Genomic DNA, 11,562 nt, shown 5'->3' with positions numbered 1-11,562 from the left:
CCCCTATACCCCTCTGATGTGTGGAGAAAGGCAGAAAGAAAAAAAAAGCCTCCAATAAAAAGCAGATTTACGGACTGAAGGGGTGGGCAGTGAGGAAGGGGAGAGCTCCTAGGCTGCTGGGTGAAGAATTTATAATCCCTCGTATTTTTTTTCTCAAAGAGAAATCAATTCGGTGTCTTAAGAGCAGGAGGAGTTCCCGGGACTTTCCACAGTATGACTATGAATTCTTACAGTGACAGTGTGTTTAGAAAGGTATGTTCGCGAGACAAAGATGTGAGAGCGTGATACCACTCAAGCTTCTCTCTGTAAAGAGTAAAATGATCTGCACATAAAATGCCCAGAGAGATGTTGCCTCCTAATGCAGCCTCAACAGAACCACACCCATTACATTTGCTGGAGTACTCTGAGCTCACTATCTCATCTGTCATAGAGCTGTGCACTTAGTGTGCGAGTGTCTGTGTGTGTGTCGAGTGCGCTGTACCCTGCCTTCACCTACGAGCTGCGACGCGACGTGTCAAACGTGCCCTAGATACATTTAAATATGAGTGTGATCAAAGTGTGTGTCATTGTCGAGAGAATTGAGGATTTGAGAGCTGCAGGAGTCTCACTGGAGAGTGGAAAGAGTGTGTGTATAAGTGTGCGTCAGTGCGCACATGCATACATTTGAGGACATTAGCGTGGCGGAATGCCAGCATCAGGGAATAGTAGTCAGGGAAATTGGTTGTTGGGGGTGACCATTACCAGGGTCTCAAGACATGATTAGAGAATATATCTTTCTAAATGTTTCTGTGTGTACATTTATTGGTTTGTGTGAGTGTGTGTGTGTGTGTTTGTGTGTGTTTCTAAAGAGGTCTGAGAATAGGTCTGTTATAGATTGACCTGTATGACCTTGATCAGGTCCGTTAGCCTCGGTACACGTCTTCACAGTTCACAACCACTCCCATCTTGTGGCAACATTCTGCTATCACAATAAAAAAAAAACGACCTAAGAGCACTCAGAGCCATGCCCAGTCAATAACACACTGCAGAGCCGCTGTCTTGTAAAAGCTTCGGTTTCAGCTCAGTCTAACCTGCACCATCCACAGGCAAGAAATGATGACGTTTGTTTACGGTTACTGCTGTTTTCAAAAAAAGAGTTTCCCAGCAAGGTTTCTGCTGATATTTGGAAAAGTATGAAGTTCACTCTAAATGTCACTGTCTTTCCCCATGAGTTAAAAATAAAAGGAGGAATAGACTGTGTCAGACTAAAGGCTAAAGGCTATTTTAAATTTGAATCATGTTTATTATTATTATCATTAGTAGTAGTAGTAGTATTAAAAGTAGTAGAAATATCTACCAAAGATCAGTATAGTTGTACCACATTTTAATAATTCATTATTAAATGGTTTATACAGGTATTAAACTAATTTAGACTCACTTAAAAAAACAGCACTTTAGTGGAAATAACTGCCCCTTATTACAATTATTAGTTAACTAGATCCAAAGAAATCTAATAGTCAACTATTTTTATGATCAATTCATGGTTTCAGTAATTCTTTTTAAAATGGCAGCCAGGATTTTATTTATTTTATTTGTCATATTTAATTACAAATGAAAGGTTTTTGGCTGCTGACTGTACAAAACAAGACAAATGAAGATGTTGTCTTTGACTCCAGGAGCCTGGTATAAGCATTTAAAATATATATATATATAAATTCACTGAGTGTCTGCAGTCTGCTGAATACACTATAAGTGTACACAGTTCACAGTTTGTGAGGCCACGAGAGGTTCATCCAGATGATCAGTCATAATGTAGAATTGCATCAGAACCAAACACTACATTAAGAGACATTGATCAACGTCCCAAGTTGTTTAACCGAGCTCAAGTTATCAGAGCTTATATGGCTCCAAGTGTCACTTAACTCGAGACTGACTAAATTCCGGAGTTGCTTTGTCATCGTCTGGTCTATTCTTCTCTTCAAGGGGAAAAAACGTCAGAGAAGGGGAACACACAGCTGGATCAGGTAAACAGCGTTCAACAGGTGTATCTATTACAGCACGTTACATAACAGCAGCCACACACACGTACACACACACACACACACACAGTCCTGAGGGTAAATCAGTTGTATATTGCTGTGTACACAGACTCCCACTCCCTCAGTCCCACACTGATGTCTTCCAGCTGCATCCTCGCCACATCAAACAAACCCCATGTCCGATAAAACAACCCATTATCTCTTATTCCATAAACAATACCTTTGCAAAAAATATCTGGATCTTCATCACAAGTTGTATAATTTGCATACGTTTAAAGGGTATGTGGGCATGATACTGTAAAAGAACATATTCAAATTATGTTAAAAACTCTGTGTAATAGGATATGAATAATAAACTGTTAGCTACAACAGATGACATAACATATTATCATAAAGGATGATCTCACACCCTCATGTAACAGTGATTTTCCAGTGGAATCTACCATGATAAATTGATTTATATAGCACTTTTCCAGTCTTATCAACCACTCAAAGCATTTTACAGTGCAAGTTGATTTCGCCCATGCAGGGACACATTCATACAGAGCTTCTATATGCAGCATTTTACTATCAGACACAATTAATCCATTGTCAGGGGCAGTCTGGGGTTCAGTATCTTGCCCTAGGACACTTTGGAATGGAGGTTGGGGGAGGCGGGGATCGAACCACCGTCTGTCTGGTTCGAATTAGTGGTCTACCTCTCTCTATCAAAAATGTTTTTGGCGTGTGTCTATGAGTCGTATTATCATGATGGTGAAATTAAATTATATTAACACATGGGTGGTGACTTCAGTTCTTATTACACTTTCCTGTTCTTCATGTGTTATCTCCATCTTTACTCTCTCACTCTGCTGCAGCACATCCCTGCATGCTACTCTGCTGTAAGACTATTAATGTTTCACTCCAACTTCACAGTCAGACCCCATTGTTGCCTCGCAGTGCTGCTACCACAGCAACATGCTCTTTACAATGCCGTTGTCTGGGTGACGTTTACCTCACTGGCTTGGCTTTAGGTCTGCGGTGATGGATGAGGGTTCGGAGGTATCGGCTTACCCAGGTAAAATTACCTCGCTCATCAAAGTGTGTGTGTGTGAGAGAGAGAGAGTGGTGAATGACGTTCGCAGGGGACATCGTGTGGTTGCATTAAACTTTCACACTCCACCCTCTCTGTGACATGCCTTGCTTTGCCCTCCACTCACTACCTATATTGCAGTAAAGTACCCCTTAGTTGTGGCCTGTAATAGAGCTCAGGCTTTATACAATGTTCTGTGTGTAATGAGATGTTTGCTCTTCAATTACTTTGCTTGGTCTGTAATCTGCATTACAGTTTGTGAATTCACACACCCTGACTATGTTTTGTGATGTGGCACACACACACACACACACACGCACACACACACACACAGAAAATCAAGCAAAGAATGGGATTCGTTACAAGCATTTACAAGGCCTGCATTTGTGATGAAGTTAAAAGTATTCTCTATACAAACGTACAATGACTACACACATGAAAACAATGACTACACACACAGACACACTTGTGAAATCCTGGGGATTGTGCAAAATGACCTCAGCGCTCAAACAGCCGGCCAAAGATGCACTGTGCTGGACAAAGCAGGTAGTTGCAGCAGTTCTATGCACGTTTGTGTGTGTGTGTGTGTGTGTGTGTGTGTGTGTGGAGGTGATGTAATGAGTGTTGGCGCCGCCCTAAGCCCAGCAATATGACGTTGACACACACACACAAACAGAGATACCCTCTGATACAGGGTAGCACTCGCTCACACACCCTCACACACAGCACTACAGACGTCCACTCACACACAACCATAAACACACTGATTACACGATAATAGGCTGTGAAGACAAACACACCCACACTAGTGCTGAACAGAGGATGTTAAGCAATCTGAGAAGAAAATCAAAAACAGTAATATGAGGTAATGGATAGGCAAGGATTGCAAAAACCTGAAACAGAGAAAGAAAGATCTGTGTGTGTGTGTGTGTGTGTGTGTTATGTGGGTGCACGCTCTCAAGTCTCTCTAATTAAAAAAACCATTGAGAGACTGTTCCCAAAGAGTCCTCTCAAGGCTGAATGGGGCTTTGTGATTCGTTGTAATCTCTCGTCTTCATCGCATAACTCTAGGCCCAATCTGGCATCCAGGCTGCCACGCTCGCACATGCACTGAGACCTTGACACACACACACACACACACACACTCTAATATACAGCTCACAGGAATTCAGCATATCAAAGAGTGTTATTACTGTTTTTTTACAGAAGAGGATTCTTTGTAAAATATAGCTGACTGATGGATTACAGAGGAGCTGATCTGAGCCCATCATGCAGGAACGACACTCAAGGTAAAACCACCAACAAAGACATTACAGTAAAAGTAACATGTAAGTAAACCATTTGGGGTCAACACAAAGACGTGTACTCTTGATGTCAAGTTTATTTTAAGAGTAGAAACAAAAAGGTGCAGTGGTATAAGAAGCGGCACGTGACAACAAACCATATTTTGCTTTCAAAATGAATAAATGTCAAAGTAATCATGTATTTAAACCTAAGTTGGACTATAATCAAATCACAAGCCAAAAACACAGTACACTCATGTATACCAGCAGTTAAACAAGCTGATGTATGAGGATTTGTATGAATACATATACTGTATAGGTGTCTGGAGTGTGTGTCTGTACACACACTAATCATTTGTCTTGTCAGGTTGGTAAAGTCACCCAGCGGGTTCAGGAAGAATGGACTGTAGCAGCGACACAACAATAAAGGTGCAATGTTCCAATTATTTAGTGGTGGGAAAAAACAGGCTTCCCTCACTTTCTCTACAGGAGACAAAGACAATCTGATTTGTTCCCACACAGGTGAGAGAGAAAACACCAGCTGCAGACTTTTTAAGGACCAAATCACTCAGTCATACAACGATTGCGTCTGTTGTAAGAGTAAGAGGAGACTCCTCAGGATACAGAGCTCCTGTAGACAGCAAGTTAACTTTGACATGGTCCACTCAGTGCTCAACGGCTACATTTTAGACTTTCATGAGTATGAATTGAGATAAAAGGAGAGAGGTTGTCCTGTCTACCTGCCATGGTACCTATCATTAATCCATCCATCCATCCATCCATCACTCCATCCATCCATTATCCAGCCATCCATCCCTCCAGATATGCTGAAGCTATTTAAATCTAACCAGGCAATTGTATTTCACAGGATAGTGTTTATGGTAGTCTGGAGGCCTTTTCTGTTATTTCTCTTATTCCTTGAGGGTGAAGGAGAGGCTGGAACCAATACCAGCTGACATTGTGCGAGAGCCGGGGTACACCCTGGAAATGTTGTCAGGGTATCTCAGTGTTTTCTCAATAATCAAACTCTTAACTGATATAATCCCATGTGCTGTTACATTTGGGCCCACCAATTTCCATTAATCATCAACTGACAAACTAGCATAATACACTTGCCAGATATCAAACATGAAATCTAAAATCTAAAAAACTCATACTTTTACTATGTCAAGGTCAATTTTGAAGCTCTATCACCGAGCTGAGCTGGGTTTTATATGTGACTGTGGTCCTCCTCTGTCTTAAAATGGGAAAATCATGGTTCCCACACATTCTTACCAACAGCCTTTGACCACATCTTCTTCTGGGGAATTATTAGCTCCACTACTCGTCAATCTTTGGTTTCAATTGGATTCACTGTTTGTTTCCCATCTACTGTTTATAGTTCTCCATAGACATTACAAAACCACAACGTAAGGGATAATGGAAGTGGCCTTTTGGCGAAATGGCCACGAAAACCACAAAGGAAATCAACCCAAAAAAGACTGTGAATCTGGATTGCCAAGAGTTGCTGGATAGTTACTACAGTAACACACACACACTCACACACATACAATGACAGAGGAGAAAGGGATGGCTTTAGAGGTGGAACAAAAACAGGAAATGGGGTCTGTGGGTAATCTCTGTGCTGCCGACCAAGCAAACGCATCAGTTGACAGAAAAAGGGGATTAGACCCCTGTAGCGGTCGATGTGTCTCTATCTGCATGTCACTGTTTCCAGGTTGTAAACGAACAGAGCGATGTCCTGATGATAACCAAATCTTTCTTAACTTTCCCATCTTAATCCAAAAGTCATCACATTTCTCTGGATCATCACATGATCCCGACAGACAAAACAAGACAGAATTACACATCAGAGACGCCAAACAAGCAGACTATGGCTCCAAAGCTAACTCCAGCCAACCTGATGAGTAATATCCATCCTGACAACACTGGTGTGTTGCTTATTTAAGACAGAAACAGAAACTCTCAAAGACAATGATTTTCTGTTGATTTTTTTTTCACAACAAGATGTGAACACATGCAAATATCTTTGGTTGAGCTGTTGGGCTAAATGTACAACAAATCTGCATAAGAACATCCAATAGACACATGTAAATATCTTTAGTTAAGCTGTTGTGCTAAATCTATAACAAATCTGCATTAGAACATCCAATAGACACAAGGCAACATTAGAGACTTTGCAAATTTTAGCCCATTTTCTTCTCTCTTGTGCTCAGTTTTTGTGTCCAAGGGAAATATTTGATCCTTTAGCTGCTAAATGCTTCTCTATGCCCAATGTCTGGTTCTGGATCAGCTGTATACAGTGTTTTTATTTGCCTGTTGTGGTTAAACCTCTAGATGATGATAAAAAAAAACACCAGAGAATTGAAGGTCCATTGTTGTTAATACGTGCAGTACTAATGATTAATTATGCAAAAAGATTTTGTTAGATTTGGAGTTGATTTTTTTTTGTTCATAAATACAATCAAGAACAGTAAGTCCTTTTAAATATAAACTCTAATTAATACCCTCAACTTTTAACAAACCTTAAATGGTCAAATATCCTAAAGACGATTTTGTATTATTTGTGGTTGTCAAAAAAGACGTGATGCTCTCACCTTTTGCAGGGTCTTGATTCTGAAGTCCCAGTTTGGTGTCTGTCACACCAGTACCAGTTCGACTCAGTCCATTGCTGAGACCCTTCTTCCTCCGACTCCCCTTTAACCAGCTGAAGGCCTGCCCCAGGGAGCTTCCAGGCTTCCTCTTACCACGCTGAGATCTCGCCTCCCTTGCTAAGATCTCAGTGACGTCCCTGGGCACCAGGTCGCCTGTTGACCTCCTCCGGGACATCCTGGAGGTTGGTCTTGGGAGCTAAAGCCTGGTCCCTCCACTTAAATCAATTTGAGTCTTCTTTCAGAAACAGGGTATGAATCTGGAATCTCCCCTTCCCCTTGAAGGGTTTGATCAACCCCACTTGTCCCTCTTCTGCCTCGCTCAGTGTCTCTGCTGATGCTGTCTGTCACCACCTGGGACAACAATGAGATCAGCAAGACAGTGTGAGATGAAAAAATAGAAGAAAGGGTGAAAATGAAAACCAGAAGGACAGAATGACATTAGAAAGTAAGAACAAGATGTGAAAAATTGCAGATAGATGATAATAATAATTACAATTTTTAGAGCGCTTTTTAAGGGACCCAGGGACACTTTACATGTTTAAGGATATACATGTATTTAAGGTGAGACAGGGGACAAGGACAGATTGTATCTGATCAAATCACGTCACATGCTTGAATAGGGAGAATAAGTCAAACTCACACAGGATTATCAAGAAATAACAAGGTAAAATAAATGTCAGTATAAACAGAACATTACCCAGCCTGAGTGTTAACAATGTTACAAAACCAAGAGCATTCCCACATTGTCCAACTAAAGTTTTCCCTTCACTTGTCCGCCCCCGCTCTCTGTCTTCCTATTCTCTCATTTTTGTGTTTGGAGAGGAGAAGCCCCAGGGTGGAGAGCTGGACCTCTGCAGAGTCTATGCATATGTTTGTGTGTGTGTGTGTGTGTATGTGTGTGCTTGCATGTGTGACATGTGGTTCACATCAGCAGAAAAGTGTGTACGAATGAGTTAAAGAATAGAAACAAGCCTCATTCAATAAAACTAGCGAAATGCAAAGTTTAACTTTTTTTAAAGACATAATTACAAAGAACACAGATGAACATTTCTCTACAAGTTGACCAAAGGAGCCACATGTGTGCTGTGAAATGTTCAGACATGCATACCACTTACTTAGCGAACGTGCTGTCCTCTTCTCTGCTGCTCCCCTCTTTTCTCTGAGCCTGAGAACAGCCTTGTGGAGCATGTGTGTATGTGTGTGTGTATGAGTGTTTGGCAGAGTGAATGAAGCTCCATGCTCTCTGCGCAGTCAGTCCCTCCCTCTGTATGAGAGACAGCCTTTCGTCCCACCTCTCACAGTGCTGCTAGCAGTTAGGTATTCCATTCCAGGGCTGGCTGTGCTTCTCCTTACGTTCCAAACAGCTGGGATTTAGTAGTTCCTTTTGTCTTTTCTTCTAGCCTCCTTTCCGGGGATCAGGTGTAGTCATCTCAGCCTCCCTCAGGAGGGGAACCCCTGGGTCTCGAATCATCTGAGCAGCTGGGGAAGAAAAATACACACCTTGAATCAGAGTTTCCATATTATAACACGATAAAAGACAGCAGGCCTGGCGTTATCCTTTTGCAGTTTTCAGGTGATAAGAACAAATATCCCTGAGAAACTACTGTAAAGTCCAATGTTAGTAGGTGGTCTGGCAAAGGTGAAGAGGTTCAGCTTTTTCCTGCAGACAAAAGGGAGTGGCTCTTTCCTGTCACTGTGTGGCCAGGTGGAAACTTGAAACCCCTTGTTAGTAATGACACACACACACAATCAGACTGACAGGTACGACGAGTCACATGAGGCCAGTTATCCTCAGGTCTCAGTTGCACTCACTGTCAACATAGAAGCTCTGCAAATCCGTGAAGTCGAGTTTTACAAATTTGATTGTGATGGGTGCAAGACAAGCTACCATTACTGTATATATATATATGTGTGTGTAGGTGGGTGAGGGGGGGTTAGACACATCAGAAAAGGGGGGGCTGTATATGTGTGTGCATGTGTGTCATAGGACTAGCTAATCTGGTCTAAATATGGAGGGGAGAGGAGGGGGAGGAGTTAAAGCCTTGAGGGCGCAGACTCAGACACGCCTACAATACTGAGCGTCAATTAGCAACGACCACCTACATTCGACATGTACTTTCATTCTACGCTGATGGAACAGCACAGCATTTAGTAACGTTGCAATAATGAACAAACTGTCAATAATGTGTTTATCCATTCGTATAAGAACAATGTGCTCTAGTTATAGCTTCTGTAACTACAATAAAAGCTTCAAAAAGCACCTGGTTCAACAATACTGTGAACAGTTGCCAAGGGAAACAATCCCTTCCTACACTCGTACACGTCATATTTCCAGCCAGTCCAGACTTTTACTCACATTTACTCAGCCGCATAACATTTCACATTCAAATCTGTTTCCTAAATATGCCTGATTTTTTCAAACAAAATCCATGAAGTATTCCCAGGGGGGGAAAAAAACATTCCTGGATTTCCCCCTTTGTCAAGGTCCACCCCAAAAGTTTACTGATTCTTTCTTCTTGGACCACGTCCCATCCTTCCACCAAGTTTTGTGGAAATCTGTTAAGGGTTTTCTGTTATAGCTGCAGCCACCATTTACAACCCCTAAAAATCACATGTAACGTCTTAGTTATGTATGTGATACATTATATAACTCTATAATAGCACTGTATTAACAAGGTCTGCATCACCTGCAGTCTTCTACATTTAGCTCGGGACTTGAGACAGACTCATTACCTGTCTGCTGGGATTCCTGGGATAATTCAGGCACAGGACCTCAGGATATCACTGTCAGTCAGAGGAGGAAAAAGAAACTAGGTGGTTCTCATGCTGCCACTTTAATGGCCTTCATCCTTCAGGGGCATCAAATGCTGTCAGTATCTCAACAGAAAGGAGAGTCATAAGCATCATCTCAAGAGTGAACTCACCCATGTGGAGAGAATTTACTTAATACACTAATATGTGTCGAATTAGATTCAAGTGCCAGATTGCTTTTATCACTCGAGGATTTAAATGTTAACGTGTGTGTGTATGCGGGTGTGTGTGTGAGGTGGGGGAATCCATACTGTAAGTGTGCTGGGAGGGGTTGGAATGAGTCATGGCTTGGTTCACTCATGCCGAACACATTGAAATGTTTTACGCGTTTCCATGGCGATACAATAGAAAACAGCCACCCACAGTATGTCTGAGAGGGAGCTGTAGCGTGTCTGTGTTAACGTGTGTGTTTCTGCTTCTGAATACCTTTGGGGACAAATTTCAGTCTGGAGACCAGTTAATTGTGGACGACTTGTGCGATTGGGGAAAAATATTTATCACCAATTGGTAATATATGTAGTTTATGGTCTGGTGTGTGTGTGTGCGTGTAGTAAGTTTAAAAAATCATTAACCACCAGAACCCTGTGAGCCTACTGGGGAATGTATCACCAGTCCTCCCCTGCTCCGTTTTCCTCTGTTTTTCTCTTTCTTCATCTACTGGCTATGTTTACGTGCACACCCTTAATCCTTTTCCAGGGAGAGAATTACACAGAATTTCTCTTTTTTGAAGATGGCCATGAAAAAAATGTAGTTGTAGAATAAGAAACAGTATAAGTCAAGTTGTTCCCATACTAAGTTCTATATCATTTGTGGAGTAACACAGACAATCTGGGATTATGTTTATTTATGGATCCATGATTATAGAGGTATGCAGAATCTTGCTATGCATAAATAATAAATGTTGCAGAATACATAAAAATAACCACTGTCCAAAACAAGCTCAAACAGACTGAACTCCAAAACATAACAAGCACAGTAAGTAAGACCTGCGAACAACCAAAGAATTCTCCCATGTGATTGGTTAAACTAGAAACAGAAACCAAAAGGGTTCAGGCCCAAACATCTTAACCCTCATGTCTGCATATTCACATGAAGAATCTGTTTATAGAGATTATAACAATTCAGCTTGTGGGGATCATGAATGTGTGCACCAAAATGCATTACAATCGTGTATTTTTCAAGACATGTAATTCTCAACAACTAATGTCAACCAGCTGTTGGAGCTATAAGTTTTTAACACATCAGATTTTCTAGTATCATATTATCAATTAGTAATTTACAACCTATGCATTATAATGTGATTCACACACTGTCTGATTTCCATTTTGTTGCGCCCGCACTGTTTAAGGGATTTTTGTCATATTATAATATCTGCACCATTGTTTATAGTTGGCATAAGCTGCGGACTGCAGCAGCTGCTGATAAGAACTTTGCTCAAGGACTTTGGAGGCTTTGAGACTGTCCACTCAGACAATGCATGAACACATAAAGAAACAGACAAAAAATGAATAAATGTAACAACAGCAACACAAACTTTCTGTCACTGACCTCTGTGTGCGTGTATGTGTGTGTGTGTGTGTGTGTGTGTGTGTGTGTGTGTGTTTGCGAGATGTGACTGAAAGGAGGTTGCAGGCAGGAAGTCCATACTGCCGGGTGGGATAAGCCCAGCTCTCTCGGACCAGCATTATCATTCCCGACCGGCCTTTGTCCGGCAACAGACACAT

General features: G+C 41.5%; 1 protein-coding gene across 2 annotated transcripts in view; it reads right to left on the bottom strand.

Moving 5' to 3' along the window:
- The window catches only part of nhsl3 (NHS like 3), a 33,762-nt gene extending 26,405 nt beyond the window's left edge, over positions 1-7,357 (bottom strand). For both annotated transcript variants that reach the window (XM_020090726.2, XM_020090730.2), the window contains exon 1: positions 6,971-7,357. In XM_020090726.2, the coding sequence (XP_019946285.2) occupies positions 6,971-7,202 (232 nt within the window). In that variant the 5' untranslated portion in view covers positions 7,203-7,357. The remainder of the gene's footprint in view (positions 1-6,970) is intronic.
- Positions 7,358-11,562: the final 4,205 nt, after the last annotated feature.

Source organism: Paralichthys olivaceus, chromosome 20 (genome assembly GCF_024713975.1).
Source record: "Paralichthys olivaceus isolate ysfri-2021 chromosome 20, ASM2471397v2, whole genome shotgun sequence".
Taxonomy (NCBI): Eukaryota; Metazoa; Chordata; class Actinopteri; order Pleuronectiformes; family Paralichthyidae; genus Paralichthys; species Paralichthys olivaceus.
The sequence above is the reverse complement of the archived record's forward strand: the minus strand, read 5'-3'. Positions and strand labels throughout refer to the sequence as shown.